The sequence below is a fragment of the Nothobranchius furzeri genome, chromosome 14 (genome assembly GCF_043380555.1).
Source record: "Nothobranchius furzeri strain GRZ-AD chromosome 14, NfurGRZ-RIMD1, whole genome shotgun sequence".
Lineage (NCBI taxonomy): Eukaryota > Metazoa > Chordata > Actinopteri > Cyprinodontiformes > Nothobranchiidae > Nothobranchius > Nothobranchius furzeri.
Genome location: NC_091754.1, coordinates 47,429,405 through 47,451,133, shown reverse-complemented (window position 1 = coordinate 47,451,133; position 21,729 = coordinate 47,429,405). Strand labels below are relative to the sequence as shown.

Below are 21,729 nucleotides of genomic sequence, written 5' to 3'. Positions count from 1 at the left end.
CCCAAAAATGGAGCTGGACCTGACTCTTGTTGTTGTGAGCTCCCAGCTTACATCCGTGTCCCCTTCCATTGGCGCAGTTCTCGCGCGCATCATTGTTAGCTCCGCCCAGTGACCGCCCACTGACCTCTCGCTTGGATTTCATCGACAGGTATGCCTCGTGTCTACGTTGCTCTTTAATAATTAAATGGTTTAAAGTGCAATTTTAGCGTGAACAGTGAATAGAGCATGTGCAGGAAGTTCTCTTAAAGCAAAGCAACGGTTTTTAGCCACTAGAGGTTGTCATTTTGTAGTCTTTGTCATGTTAAAGTTGTAGTTCCTTGTAATATGCTCAACAGACTGATAAAATAGACCTTTTCTCACAGTAACCCCGGGTTTCCACGGGAGCCGTCAGCAGCACGTTACTGCAGCAGCACGTCTTGCTCGCGTAAGCTGCTGCTTGGCCCTTCCCACGAGACGCGAAGCAGCAGGGGGGCAGCTGTCACCGACAGAGCACGAAGTCACACGAGTGACTTCGTCAGTAAACACAACAACAAGCAGGAGAAAATTACAACATGGTTTGTGTTTTATGTTCTGTCCGTTTTATAATCGCCAATACGGACCTGAAAAACAAAGGAGACTGCTAGCTAGGTGATAACTTCTCACGGGGCCGCACAGTTAGTAACTTTTTTAAAAGTAAAGCAACCGGAAAGCAGTACGTTCTTTATTCTGAAAATCTCGGGTGCTTCTCTCCATTTCCGCGTCCGATTTCCTGTCTTTCCTTCCCCAAACATGTCTAAATTGACCCGTTTCAGAGGCGTCGCGCGTAGGAAATAGAACCGGCGCGTAAAGGCCGCGACATGCTGCTCCTGAGACGCGGCCGACTCGCACTGCTGACGGCTGCTGACGGCGCCTGTGGAAAGCCGGGGTAAAATCAGTGCAAATAAATCTCATTTAATAAAATAGGAAGAATTTAGCCGCACAACACACAGATAAACTACAGGTTTTATAAATATAAATAACTACAATACATAACATTTCAAAAAGTGTTAGAAGTTTTTAATAAGCTGAACAGACAGTGACAAAAGACATTTTATGACATAGACATTTTAGGATAATAAAAAACATGTAATAACAGCAATTGCTGTCATGCCACCTGTGTCTTTTACACATGTTGATGCAGGAGTCATACTGAAAGTGCACATTTATCTATGCAGGCATTAAAAATGATGGACTTTGCAGGCAAACCAAGCTGTTTAGTGTATTTCTGGACTAGTGTAGCTGTTACACTGTGTTATTACATTTATGACAGCTTGACATGAGCACACACCAGTATTTACACAGGATTTGGTGTGGAACAAAGCATTTATTGGACAAGGACACTTCTGTGACTGTGTGGCTTCACACAAGGGTCAAAAATTAACACTTTCTTCTATTTCCCTTCCTTAGATACACTGACAACTGACATCATGACGTCCAAGTATGTCAAGTGCCCCATCTGTGGCCGACCTTTCGCGGCGCTTTCACATCACCTGAAAAGGTCCCACAAGGTGGTGCACCCAGAAGAGCGTCAGCTTCTTTTGAAGCTGGCAAGTAAGAGGGTTTTTTACCGGTACGAGGCCTGCCCCGTCCCTGGCTGCCGGTACCACTCCTCCAGGTGTGACAAACACCTGGAAACCTGCCACCCTGAGCTCACTAAGGAGCAGATGGAACGTGTCGTACAGTCGGTTCAGAGAAAGGTCACCGTCCGCTGGCTGGCAGCCCTCAGGGCCACTGCCCCTCACCCTCCCATGGTGAGCCAGCTGGACCAGGAGGACGACACTGACATCTGGCCTGATGAGGATGCAGAACCGCAGGCCAACTGTCAGGGTTGCATCACCCTCCAGCGGAAGTACGAGGGTGTCAAGCTGCAGCTGGACAACCTCCGAAAGACCTTCCGCCTGTACCACCGGAGGGTGGCCAAGTTTGAGAGGAGGACTGGGAGTGTGAGTTACACATGCCTATAAATTCGATTTAAGTCATGAAATAATACTCAGCAAGCACGTGATCAAGTTGCTCATTTAAACCACGTGTTTTATCATTTAATTTTTTCTGATGGTCTGTGTACAGCACTTTGTGCTGTCTCTGACTGCTGGAAATGTGCTATATAATAAACTGGACAGTGACATTGACATGTAATAATCATTTTGATTCTTTTTCTTTTCTTTTTAAGAAAATAACCAAAAACCTCCCTCTTCCGGAGGAGCAGGTTCACGTCCGTCCGTCCACGTCACGTGGACCGAAGCAGCGGCCGGGAGGACGTTCGGATGCAGCTGTGAGACGCCCGCCCTCCAAGCAGGCTGGAGAACCGCGGTCCGGACGGACTAAGGAAAGACAGGCCAGAAGAAGGGTGGCCACCCCATCACCACCTTCCTCGCCAACATCATCTTCCTCAGCACCCTCCTCCACTTCACCACCACCCTCCCGCCAATCGCCACCACCATCACCACCCTGGCAATTATCACCATCACCACCCTGGCAATTATCACCATCACCCTCCCCACCACCACCACCATCACCACCCTGGCAATTATCACCATCACCACCCTGGCAATTATCACCATCACCTTCCCCACCACCATCACCGTCCCGCCACCCATCCAAACATAAAACGCCCCCGGTTTCTTTGGAGTCAGAGAAAAGACTGGCCGGCAGCGTGGCCCCCTCCTCTGGCCGGAGGGAAGGACCGGACTCTCCTCCGCCGGCCAAGAGGATCCATAAAACACGCCACACCGGTGGCAGCCCGTCACCAGAGGAGTCCCCCGAGGAGTCCCAGCCGCCACGCAAGGGGGGAAAGACACCTCGCCAGAGTCCCGCCTCGCTGCTGTCAGGCTTCTCCTCAGCAATGGGTTAGTTTTCATATGTCTGTTTACCTCACGTCTTGATGAATGTTCTTCCCAAGGATTCATACTTCTTAACTGCTATGTGAACATTTCTCCACAGAAGATTACCTGGACGACTATCGGACTTTCCTCCGAGGGTTACACCAGTCCAAAAAACATATAGACAACGTGGCCTCCAAGGTCATGAGGATCAGGAGGTTCCTTAACTTCATGGCGGTGGGGGCCCTTCGGCTGTGGGACTGGAGCTTCCTGACACGGACGGAGCGCATCATGGAGTAAGTGTACATCACCTGCAGTTAGCCAAAATCACATAGAAAAACAAAAGTGTTGAGCTATTTTTGTTATGTTCTCTTCAGGTGGGTTGGTCACCTAAAGAGGTGCGGGAAGAAGGTGACCACCGTCACCTTCTACCTCAGGAACGTTTATTCCTTCTTCCGCTACTTTAAAGAAACACCGCCACGTAATTGCCGGCTGAAGGGGTCGCAGATTACGGCAGTGCTGCGTTCCATTTTGCAGTGCATCTCTCCTCTCCTAAGAGACGTGGGCATGCACCAGATGAAGGTGAAGGAGGCCAAGCAGATGCGGGTCATCTCCGTGGCCGACCTCAACCTCTGCCAGCAGCGCTGCCGTGAAGCTATTCCTCAGCTGCTGGGTAAGAATCGGTGATGTTGGTGTTTACGCTTCGGAGGATGTAACGATGGGTGACAGGTTCTGTCGAGCGGAGATGTTAAACAGAGCTCACTTGTGTTTGATCTTCACAGAACGTCTGGAGAAGGAACCGACGGACCACAAAGTCCGCTACCGGTTCTTCGGGTTCTTGGCGGCATTCATCTCCTCAATCTACGGCCACAGGACGGGCGTCATCTCCAACATGACGGTGAAGGAGGTGACGAATGCCCGCAAGAAGGCCAAAGAGGATAGCCCCGGCTTTGTCATCAACGTGAGTAGAAAAACACTCCTTTGTCTTTGCTTTGGGCCTTGTTTCTCGCAAGTTTAACCCCAAGGTGTACTCTGTTGCAGATCGCACACCACAAAACCAACAGGTTTTTTGGATATGCGCAGGTCTTCCTGAAGCCTGATGAGTTCGCCTGGATGGAGAGGTGGCTGGCCGTAAGACAGAAGCTGAAGCCGGAAGGGGACCTGGTGTTCTTTGGAGCTACGGCACAGCCTAATAAGAACCTGGTCCACTTTCTGCAGACGGCGTGGGAGGAGATGGGGCTCTCAGGGAAGCCCACCTTCACGGACCTCAGGACCGCCATAGCATCACATGTGAGTTGTTTACCAGCATTGACGGATCACTCTTTATGTCGCACTTTGTGTACAACAGCTCTTAAAGAACCCCAGCTAACAAGTTCTTTGCTGGACTAAAGACAAAAACACTCACTGCAATTTTCATATGTCTCTTCTTTGCTTCAGGCTAAGGAAAGGCACATACCCCAGGTCCGTGAATTAATATCTGCGGCCATGTGCCACGACGTTCGCACGGCGGACAAATTTTACACTGTCTTTTTGGACCCGGTGAAGTGCGCCGCCATGCGGGACATGTTTGAAGAGGCCACATCTACCCAGGGCTCTACCCGGGAGGCCCCGGCTCCTTTTGACATACCGTTCACATCACAAAGTGTTCCCGGAACTGTGGACACCTCCGGCCTCACTTCTCAGCTCCCTCCACGTAGGAAGGCCCAGCGGCGGGAGAAAACCCCGACAGAAACAGCGTCGGAAGGGCACGTCAGCTACCAGGAGAGTGGTAGCTCTGAGTCTGCGGAGGACGAAGAAGACGACAACCATCCTGGTGTAAGTTCATTCACACTCTGAACAGATGTGTGTTGTTGAGCGCTGTGACCCTCCCTCACAGCTTTATGATCATTGCGTTATGTGTTCTTTCTTCAGCAAAGCACACCTGTCCAAGGTGCACAGCCGGAGCCGATCGCCCCAGAGCTGACAGTCGAACCTTCTGAGGTGAGTTCTTTCAGTCGCCATTGCAGACCTGATCCTGGGTTCAGTTGCTTCTGGCTGTTAACCTTGAAGGCTGCTTTATGATGATGACTTTATCACTATTGTGTTCCACCGTAAGGCTTGACAACCAGAGGAGCCTGAGCCGTCCCTGGGGCCATCTGTAAGTACAATTGAGAAATGATTAATCTGTCACTGAGCTGTATTGTCATTTCTAAACTTGAATCTTTTCATGTATCTTTTGCATGATCGCACACAGCTAAGAACCAGACGAAGGCCCAAGTTAGTGTTAATTGTTAATTTCATATTTTTGATCATTTTCTGTTTTCCTATTTGGAAATAACTAATCAATGGCTTCTGTTTTCCTACACACAGCGGCGTCAGTATCCAGGGTGGTCCTGAGCCCGCTTAAAATTACAGCCAAGTAAAAGAAGGACCAGGCAAGGCGGATGCTCCGTTTTAAGTACAAGGTTTCTTTGTAGCTGTGTTTGACAATAATTTACATTTCATTTAGTTAGATTACAGCCTGTTGCACTTTTTTTTTTATCATGCTTATGCCATTGTCAGATTTTGTTTGGTTTGTTTTTTAGTACTTGTCTTTGCTAATAAAGCAGTGTTTGAAAACATTCGGTTTGGTTTTTCACACTCACTTACCAGTCATTTACTACACTTTGACCTTTTCCATTATAATGTAGGTTAAATGGCAAACGTTTGACATTTTCCCTACAAATGTAGGTAAAGTAGCAATTATTTGCCATTTGCTTAACAAATGCCAACAAAATGGCAGAAATTTGTCATTTTACATACAAATGTAAAGAAAATGACTGTCATTGTCCAAACAAATGTAGTGAAAATGGCAATGATCTGCCATTTGATGGATAAGTGTAGGGAAAATGGCAATAATTTGCCGTTTGCCAGGCAAATGTAGGGAAAATGGCTACCATTTGCCATTTTATGGACAAATGTAGTAGACTGGCAAGCCAGACTAAATAAATGTATTATTTAGTGTATTATTTAGTCCAGTGGTTCCCAAACTTATTTAGCCGCGCACCCCCTTCTATGTCCCGACCAAGTCGACGCACCCCCCAGCCCCCACATCAGGGCATGGCTATATATATATATATATTAGGGCTGGGACTTGATTAAAAAAATTAATCTAATTAATTACAGGCTTTGTAATTAATTAATCTCGATTAATCACATTTTAATCGTTCAGGAAAATACGCTCTCAAAGTAAAACTTTTAATTAAAATTATGAGACAGAGAATCAAACATTAGACATGGTTATTACTGTAAACTAAAGCTTTTAATAAAATGCATTTTAGTTATTCACATGTCACTGTGTGATATGAAACAAAACCCAAATCAACTAAAATTTATAATTACAACTAGAAAACACCTGCAAATGGTTCCTGAGCCTTTAAATAGTCTCTCTGTCTAGTTGAATGACTGAAATTAATTTGACTTTGCACCAGATTCTAATTTTTCCAGTTTCACTTGTTTGTATAATTGGGAGATTTTATTAGCATTTCTGCTCATAATATAGTAAAAACACATAAATAATAATCCTTCAAAATGACAGTAGAACAGGCACAGATATGATCTAGGACTTAAATGTACTAACTTTTAACACCAGAGCAGGCATGGCATATTCTGAGAATGATCAGGAACACTAACTGGTTCCAGTTGGATGACTGGAGGTTGATGGGAAGATAAAAGATCATGGCGAGGAAATAATGATCTGACGAACAGGTGAGCGGACCTTCCTTACATGGGAAGTTCTGCTGTCACGTTAATAAGGGGATGCTGCAGACCCGCAGATTCACACCTGCAGCAGCGAATCTGGTGTGGTCTCCAGCCTGATCACAACTTCCTCGTTCCTTGCTGCCCCTGATAGTAATGCATGTGATGTTTAGACAGCGACTCGTCTCAGAAACATAGAATTCCCCGACAGAATTGTTTAGAAAATCATCAGAAAATTTTCAGAGTATTTCTGTTTTAACTTAAACTTCTGTTTTCAACTTTAAGACACGTTGTTTGTGATTGTTTAGAGTAGTGAGAACACGGAGCGTTCTCCCAGCGGCAGCCAGGTGCCTCTCGTTTTTCTGCCTACTTTCATAAACTACTGTTAGGGCACAGAATTATTGTCTAGTGCTTTCAGCGCTGCACAGATGTTACGTAAATGTTAAAAATATAGCTTACCGCAACTTTTGTAAAGTTTCCGGTGCCACCGGGCGGGCAGCCGCAGCAGAGATGATCTCTGAAAAATGTCCGCGACACGGACTCCGTTGTTGTCTGGAAGTTTTTATTTTCCAAGTTAAGAAAAGAGGCGGATGTGTTTCCTAAATCCTGCATCAGTCCAAGCAAGGCAACTTCTTTCTGTTTTTATTTCGTTTTAGTAGCCATTAGCCACTGTGCATTGTTGTGTGCGTCAGTGATATTCGGTCTACGAGGAAAACGTGCAATGACAAAGGTTCCGCCGTGCTTGAAATGCAAGCTGCGATTAAATGCGTTAATTTTTTTAACGCGTTATTTTTTTCTAATTAATTAATCGTAATTAACGCGTTAAAGTCCCGGCCCTATATAGGGCCGGGACTTTAACGCGTTAATTAATATATATATATATATATATATATGTGTGTGTGTGTGTGTGTGTGTGTGTGTGTGTGTGTGTGTGTGTGTGTGTGTGTGTGTATATCAGACGTCAAGCTAAACAGCTAAACGGCCTTTTTCCCCCATCACTTTCATTTTTTCAATAGTAATTAATAAACATTCAATACCATTACAGTTTCCTTTGATTTAATTTTAAATAAATATTTAGAGTGCCCAGGTAGCACATAAACAATGCAATTTCACAGTTTTCTTAAAGTAGGAACGTTTAACCTGTGCGGCCAGAGCGCTCTCCTTCCTTCTGTTCTGCGTAAACCTGAGCTGATCACCTACTTGTGCGTAATCAAATGTCTATATGGGAAAAGATGGAAAAGCCATGAGGTTCACTTTTGCCTCAGACCGACTTATTGCTGTTTTATGGTGTGGCTGAATCTGCGATCCGCACATTGGAAAAAGCAACTCCACAGTTATTCCTTGGTTACTAATTTTTTATTTTAAATATTCACACAGCAACTCTTTAAAGTCAACAGCCTGAACAATAAATGTAAGCTTGAAAGATAAGTAACCTGAGAATATTACAATAACCAACAACTCAAAATGTTGTGCAAATGTCATTGGAGGATGCAAAATCAAAAGCAGCATTAAACTGTGCAATCAAAAGCAAAACTCAAATATCTAAGTGTCATCATAAAGAAAGTTCTACTTTCCATTTTCTTCAACTGCTGTGGCCAGTCAGCAGGATCCATGGGGCCAGCAGCTCATACATGTTCACAGACATCTGTTGAAGCTGATGATGGCGTCTCTTCAGGCTGTTGGATTGGAGCACGGAGTCTGCTGGTGTTGGGTTCTTTTTCTGTGAGAACACACACACACACACACACACACACACACACACACACACACACACACACACACACACACACACACACACACACACACACAGCAACTTAACCCTCTGATGCATGAATTACTTAAGAACAGTGCCACTTTCATGTTCAATATTCCTCAGTCATGTGCAGTGATGCTTTTCATTATTTTTAATGTTACTGGACTTTTTATTTTATTGATCTTTTTTTAAATCTGTTCTATGAAAACCTGAATAAAATGATCAAAAACAGGTGGAAGTGAGTGCATCCATGGGGAATATTTGAAAAAATGTATGTCTCACTCTCAGGTGCTCTTCAGCATCAAATAAATTTAGAATAAGAGGAAGAAGAACCGGTGATCTGAGGCACTCTGAGGATTTCATTTATTAAACATGGAAACACCGACGCGTTTCTGTACGACCTTCTTCAGGGCATAAACCTTTCTGCCCTGAAGATGACTCACTAATGTCACAAAAACTAATGTCCATCCTTTTTTACAAATTTACAGCCTAATAACATCTTAAGGAGACAATTTCAGATGTGCATGTTCAGATTATTTATTATTCTCAATGCTAAATCAACGCTGCACTGATTGTGCCAAAAACAATGGTGTGGATTTAAATAAATTAATTTTGCATATCGATATATGTGATAAGCCGTTTAATTTGAAAAAGTCCGTTTCTACTACTGATTACAAATAGCCTAACAAGTAACTTACTCACCTGGTTCTAGATGCTGAGATTGTAGCTCAGTAAATGTGCTGCTGCGTGATGCCTGGATAGAAGACGCTGCAGCATAAACAAGAAAGAGACGGTATAAGATGTCATGCTGTGTTTAGGCAGTTCTCACTCCCCGCCACGGCCGCGGCGGTGCCGCCCGCCCGATGTGTCGGACAAAGTTGAAAATTTGCTACACCCACACCTAACGTTCTTCTGATATGAAAATATTATATTCATATTGTAGGCGTACTTAAAATTTGAAACAAGGCTCATAAAAAGGCTGCAATCATACTCCAAAAACCAGTAAAAAATCTTACATTCTTCATCATCACAGTGAGACTCAACAGGTGTAAAGACAGTCCCGCCCCCCCCCCCCCGGTGTCAACAGGTGCCTGTGTGGCTGCAGATATTGTCTCATAGCATCTGGACACAACGATTCAAAAGTAAAATTAATTGGTTAAAGTTATGGGATACTGTATTGTGTATGTAAACAGCTAGCGAGGGTCCATCCGTGGCAGGAGAGGCAGTTAGCTACAATGCTAACACAAAAAGTTCCTTTGCCAAATTTATAAAGTCTACATACCTCTGCTTTGGGCCCGTTTATTTTCTTCTTCCTTCCTTCACTTCCAGAATGCTGATCCCGATGGCTTAGGTGTTCTTTTCATCATAAAAGATATCAAAAGTTTCAACGCAACGACAACAGGATGTCCCACAGTGCTAACCACGCACGTGACTACGGCACATATGATGTGGAGAGCCTGAAAGGAGACCTCCTGAACAGAATTCCTCACAGAACCTGTTCACAAGCTGGATTTCACGCTGTAATGCTGTCTGTCAAGTGCTGCGTCAGTTAGAGCCACTGTTGCAGAATTGCCGACTGACTAGCTAAAGGAAGTGAACCATGTCTCTCAGACTTTGCATTTAGGTAGGGAATTGTCTTTAGAAGATGTTAAAACGTTTATTTAGCGTACTCACCTCAGACTGGAGCCCGCCGTGGTGGGGGAGCAGAGTCCGTGGGCTGCATCTAAATCGCGGAGGAGCCACGGTGGGCACAGCCTCCCTCTTCAAACGGAGACGTGCAGAATCGCGGGTAAAATGCCCACAGAGTCACCGCAAGCATACTACACTACACCTACTCACCAATACTAAGACGATATGGAGCACTAAACCCGAAATACTTTCCCAATTACACTAACAGCCAAACACTAACTCAACTACAATATCCAACAGCCAAATCTAACACTAAATAAGTATTTATAACACTAAAGGATATGCTAAGACTAGGATATGCTAATGCTATATGCTAATGCTGAACTACCGCTGACCTCCTACGCTCGCTTGCAAATCCAACTCCCACTCGCCACAGGGCGTGGCCGAGACTCTCGTTGCTTTTATAACTTTGGCACGGAGCTGCTACGTAGTACTCTACTGGTTTACGTAGTAGTATCTTACTCTTTAGCCATTGGCTAAAATTTATTCAAAATGACTCTATGTTTTCAGCTGAAGGTGGCGCATTACTGTGGTTTTTAGACAGAATTTTTAATTTTTAAAGAAAATGCACCAAAATGCTAAAATAAAGAATGCACACATTTAAAACACTAATAGACACTCATTTATTCAGTTCATCAGCAAAAAAAAGTTAATTTAGACGTTACTTGCTCTTTAACAAATGCTTCGGAGCGGTGGCCCAAGCGGGAGCTCGTCATGTAGCCAGATTATTAGAATTTAAATATTGATGTTTTAATTTCATGTCATTTCAGAGGGGAATTTTGAGTATGTAGAGAGTGCATTTCATATAACAAACATAAATTTAATTAACGTTTTTTTTTTTTTGCGCCCTATCCATCAGATGGCCCCCAGGCAGCCGCCTGTGTCGACAGAACACCGGCGCGCCGTCAGACTGAAGGCAGAAATGAACGCTGCCTCCTCTGTGATAAAAACTTTTAAGAGGTTTTATAACAATATTTTTCATTCCAGGTCAAATTAAGATATTGCACAGCGTGCACACTTATTGAATCTGTGTGTGCACGCGCGGCACAGCTCCATGAGCCGCTCCAGTCACCGCGTCTCGTTATTGGCGCTATTTAAACCAATGTTGTAAAATTACTTCTGCCCAGCCCAGATGTGCTCACTTGTGCACCCGTGAGCCGTGGTTCCGCTGGAATGCGTCTGACCTCTGACAGACGCACTCTGAACTTCAGATCTTCAGCGCACTGTTAATAGCCTGAATGGGAATCATTTCTTGATTTATTTTGTTACGTCCACAATATTCTGTGTGTGAGGTTTACAATGTCAGAACACCTGCATGAGACAAGGTGTTACTTATGGGCCATTGCCACTTCTGTACCGGGTCGGCCGGGCCGGGTAGCCCCAGTCGGCCCCAGCTTGGCCCGGTTGATTCCACACATCCTTGTCTTAAGCCTATGTGGGCTGATTCTACCCACCAATCAGAGGCTTGCTCTAATGGAAGGTGTGAATGGGCTGATTCTACCCACCAATCAGAGGCTTGCTCTAATGGAAGGTGTGAATTTGCTGTCAGCAGTGGGTGTGTTGGCCCTGGTCGGCCTGAAGCAGACCCCCTCGAGAAGAGGGCTGAGAATGAGCCTTGGTTGGCCCGGAAAAATACCAGGCCACCCAGATATGTAAACAACCTATGCTACCCGGCCCGGGCCGACCCGGTACAGATGGGAATGGCCCATTACAATCTGCCAGAATGACTCGCCGCCTTCAGATTCCTCCAACACCGTTAAAAATGATCAAATACGGAACATATCGGCGTGCGCAGGCCAGAGTGCTGAAAAAGATGTAAATTATGTTGTGTGACTGTTGAATCTGACTTGATCAGACTGGTGGAACAAATGAAACGTGACTGAAACTGGAAACCGTCTAAATGCTGGAATCAAAGCTTTGCTGCCTTCAGATCTCAACTACAGAATGATGGAAGGTCCGTCCCAGAACTGATCCTGCTTGTCAGGACCACGGTCACTGTCAGATCAAGTAGAAGTGTGGCGTCATTTCCATTTAAAGTGACAGTTTTAACGTCTAAACTCCTGCAGCAAGTGACTGAGATTCCAGCAGCAGACTGACTGATGAGGAGCTGCAGCTGCTGGTGTGAACACACGTGTTATTTCTGACAGAAACCAGCAGAAACATTAGAAATGTACGCAGCTTCCCATCCTTTTAATAGCAGAATCAGCTCAAAAGGAGCCGAGTTTCAAAAGCAGCATCAGTTGTTCCACTGAGTTCGTCAGATTCCTTCTGATGTTTCTGCAACTTTCTGACATTAGGAGCAGCTTCAACCTAACCAATAAGAAGCAAACACCACTGCTTTGGGTTTTATTTCAAATATATTTCCTGTTTAATGGGTCAAGGAAAAGGTTCAACAATAAAGCTGCAGTCAGTTTCTCACATATTTTGGGGTTTTACGATGGGTTTTTACCCACGACTTCCTCAGTTTTTCATTCTGGCCCTGGTTTAGAGGGGGAGCGGTTTACCCTCCAGCCGGTAGGTGGCGGTAACGCACCTCACGTTTTTACCAACTCTAAAGCTCCAAGATCAGATGATGGGTCAGAAAAGCTTTTCTCTAGACTTCCTGCCCTCTGGATCTGCTGCTGTTCCTTTGGCCTCTCTGAGAAACGCGCTCGTTTTGCTGCTTTCATCAGATTGAAGAGGTTCCCTCTATCTGAGTTGGTCATGATGCAGGACTGCTGCTCGCTCTCTGATCCATCCTGCTCACGCTCTCCGACGGAAAAGCCCCGAATCTGAATGTGACTCTGGAGGAAAAGCGGTTAGCTCTACTCCGTGAACTCTGGTGACCAAAGGTCCTCTTTTCCAGACAGGATCTGTCCTCAGCTGATCAGAACCAAAGCGTTGGATCTTTAATCTCCTGCGTTGTTCTGAAGCATCATGTTAATCAGCTCTCCTGCTTTGTTTCTATTGCAGCTGTTAGCTAAACACGGCTAAAGAAAACCTGCTACCACTTCAGGATCATCCATCAGCTGGGACTGCTTCATCGTGTTTACTTCACCATCTGGATCTGGACAGCATGGATACAGGTGTGTGTGTGTGTGTGTGTGTGTGTGTGTGTGTGTGTGTGTGTGTGTGTGTGTGTGTGTGTGTGTGTGTGTGTGTGTGTGTGTGTGTGTGTGTTATGCGCTGGTAGTCATGTGACTCAGAAAGACGCTATAGTGCAGGTTATGTCTCCTGATGGCTCCAGTAAACAGACCAGAGCCCCATGGCACAGTGAAGCCCAGAACATTAACTGCTTACTGGGATAAACTTTAGTCATCTTCACCTTGTCTAGGTGAGTTACTTTTTAATAAACATGATTGCATTTATGTAGGTGGACGTTGGCCGAATAGACACTAAGTTGGAGGTCTGATAACTCAAATAATAAATGAAACACATTTTTTATTATTATTTAAATATTGTGTAGAATAGACTGTATGCTCCGTTTACTGTTAAGGAAAGAAAATCAAACGTTTGTTTTGTGAAAATCTACTTAATGATGCAATGACCTGCATCAATAAATTAAAGTATAGCGATTATCAATAAAGTAAAAAAAATCCCACCAGTCTGGGGATGATTGTTTTACTGGCCAAAATCTGGGGCAGCTAAGATTGTGTTCCAACGCCCTCAAATAAATAATTTTGGTATGAAACTCGCTCCAGTAGCTCAGAGTACACGTCTGACCTATACATTCATTCGTTAAAGACTATTGCTCAGTTAAATTTTTTGTTAAACTAATAAAAGTCTTTGTTGACTAAAACTGACTAAAACTAAAATGCATTTTCATTATAAAGACTAAAACTAAGATGCCCGCCACCAACTCTGTGACAAAACGTGAGTGCACGGTACTTCCATCCATCCATCCGTTTTCTGAACCCGCTTGTGATCTTAACTTAAGTTGAAGATAGCGAGTTGATCAGTAAACAGCCCAAGTGATCTTGACCATTCTGCTCAGTCTCTGGACTTTTTGTCAGACTCTCAACCAGGAAATGGCAGCAGGGTGTAAGCTCTGGAACAACCAGCAACTCCAATCTCTAGGCAATCAGTGGCCAACAGTTGTTGACGTTGCGTTTCTGGACCGGGTTAGCACATTTATACTCATACAATCAATTTGATACATCTTTGAACACTACTTTTAAACAGAAGATCGGAACTTTTTATTGCATGTATTAGGTAACACTTCATAATAACCCAGAGTCAAAAGAGAGAGAGACAAGTTTTAAAGTTTAAGAAGATTTATTAAGGTGACTTTTCTGAAGGAGTATGGTGATCCCCCTTTTTCTTTAAAAGAAACACGATGTTTATCGCGTCCGAGTCGTGGTGACTTAGGGTCCCCTCCACCAGCCGGTGTAGGGGTCCGAGGTCTGTTTGATCTTTGAGGCTCGTTATTTGGAAAGCCTTTTGGCTTGGAGTTGTTATTAGATTTCTGGGCCTGTTGTTTAGACCCATTGTTGCGGTTATTATTTTTATGAGTCCCTGATGCAGTCCCTCCGAGTCGCAGCGTGGAGGGGTCTGCCCCCACCGCCAGAACCGAAGGAGCGTGCGAAATCTTACTTGAGTCTTTAAACGGCCTGAAGGCACAACTCGCCATTCTCCTGAGCTTATCCATGGGTGTGGTTTTAATGTATGGGCTATACTGAGCATGTAGATTCTCAAGGAAAATCTCCCTGAAACCTTTTTCCTCTTCCATCCCATCCTTACATTCCGTACCAAAGTATGCATCAAAAAGACGTAGATAGAAGGCTTGTGGGTCTTCAGCACGACCCTGCTTGACTGACAAAGCTAAGCGTGCACCAGCCTCCTTAGCATCATAAGTGTACTCTTTCCAAATTGCAGTTTCCAGCCTGTCGTAATCATTTACGATCGCATGATGCTTGCGATCAATGAGCGAACCCACGACATCAGAGGTTAACCTTATTAAAAAGATCTTGTCCTCCAAGGTCATTCCCGGACATCGCTGAAAGTGATGCCGGAGGTCACTCAAGTATGTGTCAACCGGGTATGAATTACCTGGTCGAGGGTTGAATTTCTTGACACTACGGGACATCCTGTAGATGTCAGCCATAGTTGGGCTGGCTGGAAAGCTGGCGCAACCATTGCAGCAGCACCAGAAGGTGCAGCAGGAGGGTATCGTTGTGCAGCTGGAAAGTGTGGCTGGGCTGCAGGCACATATGGATTAGCTGGAGGTGGAGCAAACTGGCCTGGCTGAGAAGCCAGGGTTAGCTGAGGAGCTAGTCCCACCACAGCAGCAGCAGGTGCAGCCCCACTAGCAGCAATAGCAGCCGATGGAGCAGTAGCTGGAGGTGGAGGAAATGAAGGAAGTGGAGGAGGTGATGGAGTTGGAGGAGGTTGAGATGGGGCTGTATCAGGTTGAGACCGGTGGAGTAAAGGGGGCCCCCTTTCTCCTTTAAGCGCAGAAATCTGTCATTTTAAAACCTCAATTTCCATTTCTCGGTTACATACCTGAGCTGCAAAGTTAATGGCATCAACCTTTAAAGCACATTTCTCATCCTCCAAGGTAGCAACTTGATGCTCTGTAGCGTAGACAATCTACATCCTAGAATTAATGCTGTTTGCTATCAGCTTTTTTAAATTCTGCGAAAGATCAAACAAGTTAGCAAATGAAGCATATATCATATATATATATATCTAGGATGTTTATATAATCGATAGAAGTTCATATGCCAACGGGCTTGGTCTATATTTAATCCAAAGATAAATTTTTAATTTAAGATATTTAAATTAATAGCAAAAGTTTATTCATTAAACAGAAGACTTAATGGAATCGTTGCTTATTCAGTAACCAAATATACACCATTCTGTGTTTCATTTCAAAGAAGAGTCAGGTTTAAAAAGTTAAGAATTCATTACTAACAATTTTAAAGATGACAATTGAAATGACAATTTAAAAATGACAATTTGTAACAGCTTTGATATTAAAACTTGTTATTAAAAGCAAACCTGTGTCTGAATGGAAAACTAAAATGGAAGGCGTGTGTTGGATGCGTGGATGATATCTCAGAAGATTTCTTTCAGAGGGAGAAACAGTTCTGGGTGGAAAATATTGTTTTGCAGCTAACTGAGTTGTTTCTTAGAGATAACAGCATACAGACGCCATCTGTCAGAAAGTGTCTACCTCACCCAGTTCAGGAGACCCTCTGGTGGATCCGAGATGTCAGGTGGAGATGATGTCCTCTGGGCACGAGGTTGGTAGAAGGACCTCGGTGCAACTCAAATCGGTCCTGAGATGTCTCCAGGTCACAACGACTGATGAAACTCTTTGCGTCTCAAAATCAATAACTCTGAAGGAGTTTTGGTTAGCTGGTTACAAGTGTGTTTATTCGGAGCAATTCTATCGGCGTGACATAACAGCTTAGTGGAGGCTTCAGGCGGCCGACCCTCGTCCTCATGAGACTCGTCGCCACGAGAGTATCTGCTTGGTTCAAGAACTGAACTTGAGCTGCGGAGATTTTGGTTTTAACAAAACCTCAGGACACGCCCTCTCAGCGTCAGAAAGCTTGTTGTTATGGAGCAAAGACATGTGAGAGCAAGTTAACTTTACCCTGGATTCAGTTCTGCATGATGAGTACACGTGCAAATGACCTTCTGGTTACTGATCAAACATTACTGATTTTCATAAATAATAATTATTAACCCAAAGAATAATAAGTCATTTCAGTAATTAAATGCATTTATAATGAACCATGATGATTATTTATGATGATTATAATAAAGCTTGTAATAAACAGTAAAAAGAGTTTATTAAAATTATTATTTTAAAATCTTGAAGTGTCCTTCATCTTGCGGAGGAACAGCAAACAGATAAAAGATGGTGTTTAGCAGACTGCACGGCTCCTGTGATGGATAATCTGTGGAACAAAAGTTACAGCTTGACCCAGCTCGACCTAGCTGGGGAAGTGTGACCCTTGGGTCACAAATATGAGGCCATTCATTTCGCTACAGCTCCATCTGGATCTTGTTATGCAACAAATTTGCATTTTCAGTCAGGGCTTTGTTCAGCCCTTTCCGAGCTTCCATCTCCTCCTTGCTGTGTTGTTCCTGGTCAAAGTCAGAACCACAGGCTCCTCTGTTTTGCTGTTGGTCAGAAAGTGACCGCATTACACCTTGTGCTTCCACATGGGCAGTAACTTCTTTGTCCCAGAGATGAGCTAGTAGAACAGCAAATCCCACCAGGTTCTCTGTGCGGGCAGCTGGCTTCACTTTCTCACCCTCTTTAGGCTAATTTTCCAAGTGTGTTATCAGCATACTTGTCAGCTCAGTAACTGAACAATTCTGCAGGTTGTCATCAAAACCATGAACAGTCATGCTGGTAAAACCTACACATGCTGTTACAGCGTCAATAACTTGTCTACCCACAGAAGGAAAACACAGTTGTTCTTCCTCAGACATTATTAAAATCAAAAGTGAATTTTTTATTTTTTTCAAAAGAATTTTAAGTGTTAAAAACGCTGCTTAAATCTGCTCCACCGGAGTGGAGCTTTATCCCTTCGGAAAAAGCGGATTTTAAGACAGAATCGCTGCGTCAGTCGGTTGACAAATTGTCCGAGTCCGCGACACCCGGCTGTCGAACTGAAAACTAGTTAGCAGCCTAAGGCTGTGCTAAGCTAGCAGGCCTGGTAGCCAACCAGGTTATTATGGTCTAATTCTCGTAGAACTGACCCGCCCGAATAACTGAACCTTCGTAAGGCGTTCGTGTTAATTTTCGGACAAATCACGTGTACAGTTCGTGCTGCAGCGTGCTCTTCCGTTTACTTATAAAGACTCAGCACCTCAATGCTAACGTCAAGCTAACGGGGCTGGTCACCGTGGATCTAACGGCAACCGGGGAAGCTAAGCTTCTGGGGAGTAAACTCCAGTTACACAAGAACAGTACACAGTGCTCACAAATACACTCAGAAAAGACATAAAATAATAATTTAAAAAAATGACTGCAGGAACAAACCCATGCTTCTGAGCTGTTGCTAGAGAAAACCAATATGGCTCCTAGAGCTAATGATGAGTCAGGCTTAGGTGAAGAGATGAATCAGCGCCTCCTGTTGGAGGTGACTGGTGTCACCCCCTTTTAGTGAGTTAAATGGAGGTCGACTGCACTCTAGTGGCTGATTATGGTATTGCCTCTTTTCAACCAGAAACATCAAAATTTAAATAAATTTTGAGTGTTTTGATAGTTAAAATGACTCAAAGTCAACACGAAGTGTCAAAATGTACAAATAAACGGGCTGGCACGCCAAATATGTAGTGGATCAATAGTTGCATCTTACGTAGGAAACCATCAAAGGTGAGATTCCATAGAAAATATGGAATCAATTTGATGTATCTTTGAACTAGGGCTGGGGGTAAACGATTATTTTTAAAACGATTATTCTGACGATTATTTTATCGAATAGTCGACTATTCTAATGACTATTTAGAAAATTAATCTAATGATTATTTTTCTATTGCACAATTAACAAAAACCAGAAAATCTCAAATAAATTCCTCAAAAAAATGGATAAATTCTTACTGTAAGAGAATAAACACTACAGGCCTTCCATTTTGTATAACACTGCTTTTATTGTGTTGCGGTTGGTTATGTTCTGGTGACATGTAGAACTTGGGAGTGCAGGCTGCTGCCTGAGAGGTGGTAGAAGATGGAGTGTCTCCATGCTGCTTTGTTTTGGTCACTTATGTGCGTGAGGCGAGTGGTCTTACGGGTTAAACCAAACTCAGGTGATATTTTACACTAAACCGAAAACCCACAACACTCTAAATGTAATAAAAGGGAGATCTACACCACAAAAAAGATGAACTCTAAACCAAAACGTAACAGCTTATCCCAACGCAAGAAGCTGTTAGCGAAGATGCTAACAGTAGCTTTACCAACATTAAGTTCAAGTTACCAAGTTTAAATAAACCAAAAACACCCAGCAGCAAACAGACCAGCACGGAGGAGAGACTGCTACCACCAAAACAGCTCTCCTCGTGTCTGAAAGAAGCTCCTTAATGAAGGGAGAAGCGCTCCCGGTGATTTTCTACATCTGCGATAGACACGAAGCAGCGCATCTGACCCCGGAAGTTGTTGTCCGTTGCCGGGAGACGAAGGGGCAAAACAGGAAAATAATCTAGTAGTGGACAGACATTGTTCCGGGTCTTCGGTATTTGGCGGAGATGTTAGTGAAGGCGGAGAATAGGGCGAACTAGAGGAAAAACAGGCAGATTCCTCCTCTATTTACAAACTCCTGGGGATGCAACAAGTGGGCGCGGTGCGTCGACTTCCGGATCTGACGTCGACAAATTTTTAGAATCGAGCCGTCGACTTCGTCGAGGCTTCGCTACAGCCCTACTTTGAACACTACCTTTAAACAGAAGATCGGAACTTTTTATTGCAGGGATTAGGTAACACTTCGTAATAACCCAGAGTCAAAAGAGAGAGAGAGACAAGTTTTAAAGTTTAAGAAGATTTATTTCTAAACAATTTAAAACAAGGCTAACTCTAACTTTAAACACTATGTGATGAATGGATCTAGGTTGTGAATGAGGCAAAATAGATGGTGTAAATGTGGAATGTTGTTATCAGAACTCTCGTTTCCGGAGAAGCATTCGTTCTGTGTGGGAGCGAATGTTTTGCTCTAAACTATAGTCGGAGTTTCAAAAACCACATTCAGACGCTATCTTGCCATTCTGCATACCCTTGTGGAGACCTCCTTGTAGATTCAGAATGCCAGGTTCTCTAACCCCCTTTGGTACCGGAGCCGGTGAAACAGTGTACGGCACGACAGACTTGGGATTGCCCCCAGGTACGCGGCAGTTGTTCACAGCGTCAGCGGGACCCTGAAGGGTCAGTGAGTTAAGCTTTTACTCTGAAGGAGCATTGCGTTAGGTGGAGCTTGCAACAGGTTTATTTTCCAGCTTGTCGTTAGGTTCTTTGTGGTTAAAAAGTTACGAGTGACCGGCTCGCAACTCTAGAACGTTTGAACTGACTTAAGGATGACGTGGGAGTTAGTTTTATAATTCAGATGTTTTGATTCATGGTCGAATCAGAATTGGACAACAAATATAAACACCGCACAGATTAGCCATGCTTCAGAAAGGAAAGCTCTGATTGGAGAGACAAAGGAATGTGTCATGTGATTTTTAACATTACGTGAAATCAGTCTAGTGTTTAGTTTAAAAGTTATATTACTTATTAAAATACTATCATAGGATTATAATACCAAGTAATTAATATTCTCATTTCACAGATTGATTTAACACTGAGCTTTACATGATTATTTCGACTAACAAAGGTATTTGCTTATTATTTAAAGAGAAGAGAGTCCTTGGTCTTCTTTCTTCTCTTGAGCTGTAGGGGGAGGCAAATAGCTAGTTAAAACAGTTAAGATGGAGACATCAAAAGGCATCCAATTCAATTCAAAAATACTTTATTAATCTCAGAGGAAAATTGATTGCTGTAGTAGCTCAGAATAATAATAATAATCAAGTCATCAAAGAGTTGTTGTATATTACAATGGCTGTTGGCAGGAAGGATCTCCAGTAGCGGTCAGTGTTGCAGCGAAACTGAAGAAGCCTCTGACTGAAGACACTCTTCCGTTGTCGGACAGTCTTGTGAAGAGAATGCTCAGGGTTGTCCATAATTTTCTTGATTCGCTGGAGAATCCTTCTTTGCATTATCTCCTCCAGTGGTTCCACAGTTGTCCCCAGAACAGAACCAGCCTTTTTTATTAGGCTGTTGAGCCTTTTCAGGTCCCTGCTTCTGATGCTGCTACCCCAACAGACGATGGCTGGAGAGATTACACTCTCAACAACAGACTTGTAGAAGATCTGCAGCATCTTGCTACAGACATTGAAGGACCTAAGCGTCGTCAAGAAGCGCAGTCTGCTGTGCCTCTTCTTGTAAACGGCTTTGCTGTTCTTTCTCCGGTCCAGTCTGTTGTCCAGTTGAACTCCAAGGTATTTGTATTCCTCAACCACCTCTACTTCTTCTCCCATGATGGAAACATTGTTTGACTCCACCCTGTTTCTTCTGAAGTCTAGAATCATCTCCTTTGTTTTGTTCACGTTCAAGGTCAGATGATTGTTTCCACACCATGCCACAAAGCTCTCCACCAGCTCTCTGTACTCAGCTTCCTGTCCGTCTCTGATACACCCGACAACTGCTGAGTCATCTGAGTATTTCTGTAGATGACAGGTCTCTGATTTGTACTGGAAGTCTGAGGTGTACAGGGTGAAAAGGAATGGTGAGAGTACAGTCCCCTGTGGTGCTCCAATGTTACTGATGGCCTGGTTTGATGTGCAGTTCTTCAGCCTCAAACTGTGGTCTTTTTGTCAGGTAGTCTTTAATCCAGGCGATAGTTGAGGCCCCCACCTGTGTCTTCTGGAGTTTCTGGCAAAGTACATCAGGCTGGATTGTGTTTAATGCACTGGAGAAATCAAGGAACATGACCCTCACAGTGCTGCCTGCTTTGTCCAGATGACAGTGGATTGGTTGAAGCAGCTGGATGATGGCATCTTCAACTCCATCTCCATGGCGATAAGAAAACTGCAGCGGGTCCTGATATGTTCTAGTTTGCTTATTCAGGTGGACCAACAGGGGTCTCTCCAGGACCTTCATGATGTGGGATGTCAGGGCAACGGGTCTGTAGTCGTCATTTACTGATGGGCGAGCTTTCTTTGGAACTGGAACAAGGCAGGATGTCTTCCACAGGACTGGAACCT

The 21,729-nt window shown here is 44.0% G+C and overlaps 2 protein-coding genes and 1 long non-coding RNA gene across 5 annotated transcripts in view; 2 read left to right on the top strand and 1 right to left on the bottom strand.

Annotated features, from left to right (window-relative positions):
* The first annotated feature begins 103 nt into the window (after positions 1–103).
* LOC107380904 (uncharacterized) lies at positions 104–5,435 on the top strand. 3 transcript variants are annotated; one of them, XM_015952300.3, is made up of 12 exons: positions 104–148; positions 1,426–1,961; positions 2,189–2,864; positions 2,959–3,133; positions 3,215–3,510; positions 3,620–3,798; positions 3,879–4,127; positions 4,275–4,652; positions 4,749–4,817; positions 4,933–4,974; positions 5,071–5,093; positions 5,187–5,435. In XM_015952300.3, exons 2-10 carry the CDS (start codon positions 1,446–1,448, stop codon positions 4,936–4,938), a joined length of 2,544 nt encoding a protein of 847 aa, XP_015807786.1. In that variant the 5' UTR covers positions 104–148; positions 1,426–1,445; the 3' UTR covers positions 4,939–4,974; positions 5,071–5,093; positions 5,187–5,435. The 3 variants fall into 3 exon arrangements, with proteins under 3 accessions (XP_015807786.1, XP_070400262.1, XP_070400263.1); XM_070544161.1 differs by lacking the exon at positions 104–148 and adding an exon at positions 224–904; XM_070544162.1 differs by lacking the exon at positions 104–148 and having other exon boundaries at positions 1,005–1,961; positions 3,921–4,127.
* Positions 5,436–7,889: 2,454 nt separating this feature from the next.
* On the bottom strand, positions 7,890–9,973 carry LOC129155505 (uncharacterized). Its single transcript, XR_008560134.2, has 3 exons — positions 9,590–9,973; positions 9,010–9,075; positions 7,890–8,274 (listed from the first exon to the last, which is right to left on the bottom strand). It is a non-coding gene; the product is annotated as an uncharacterized lncRNA (long non-coding RNA).
* A 2,551-nt stretch (positions 9,974–12,524) lies between these two features.
* LOC107380914 (uncharacterized) overlaps positions 12,525–21,729 on the top strand; it is a 41,778-nt gene continuing 32,573 nt past the window's right edge. The window contains exon 1 of the mRNA XM_070544398.1: positions 12,525–13,061. Coding sequence (XP_070400499.1) covers positions 13,052–13,061 — 10 coding nt within the window. The 5' untranslated portion in view covers positions 12,525–13,051. The remainder of the gene's footprint in view (positions 13,062–21,729) is intronic.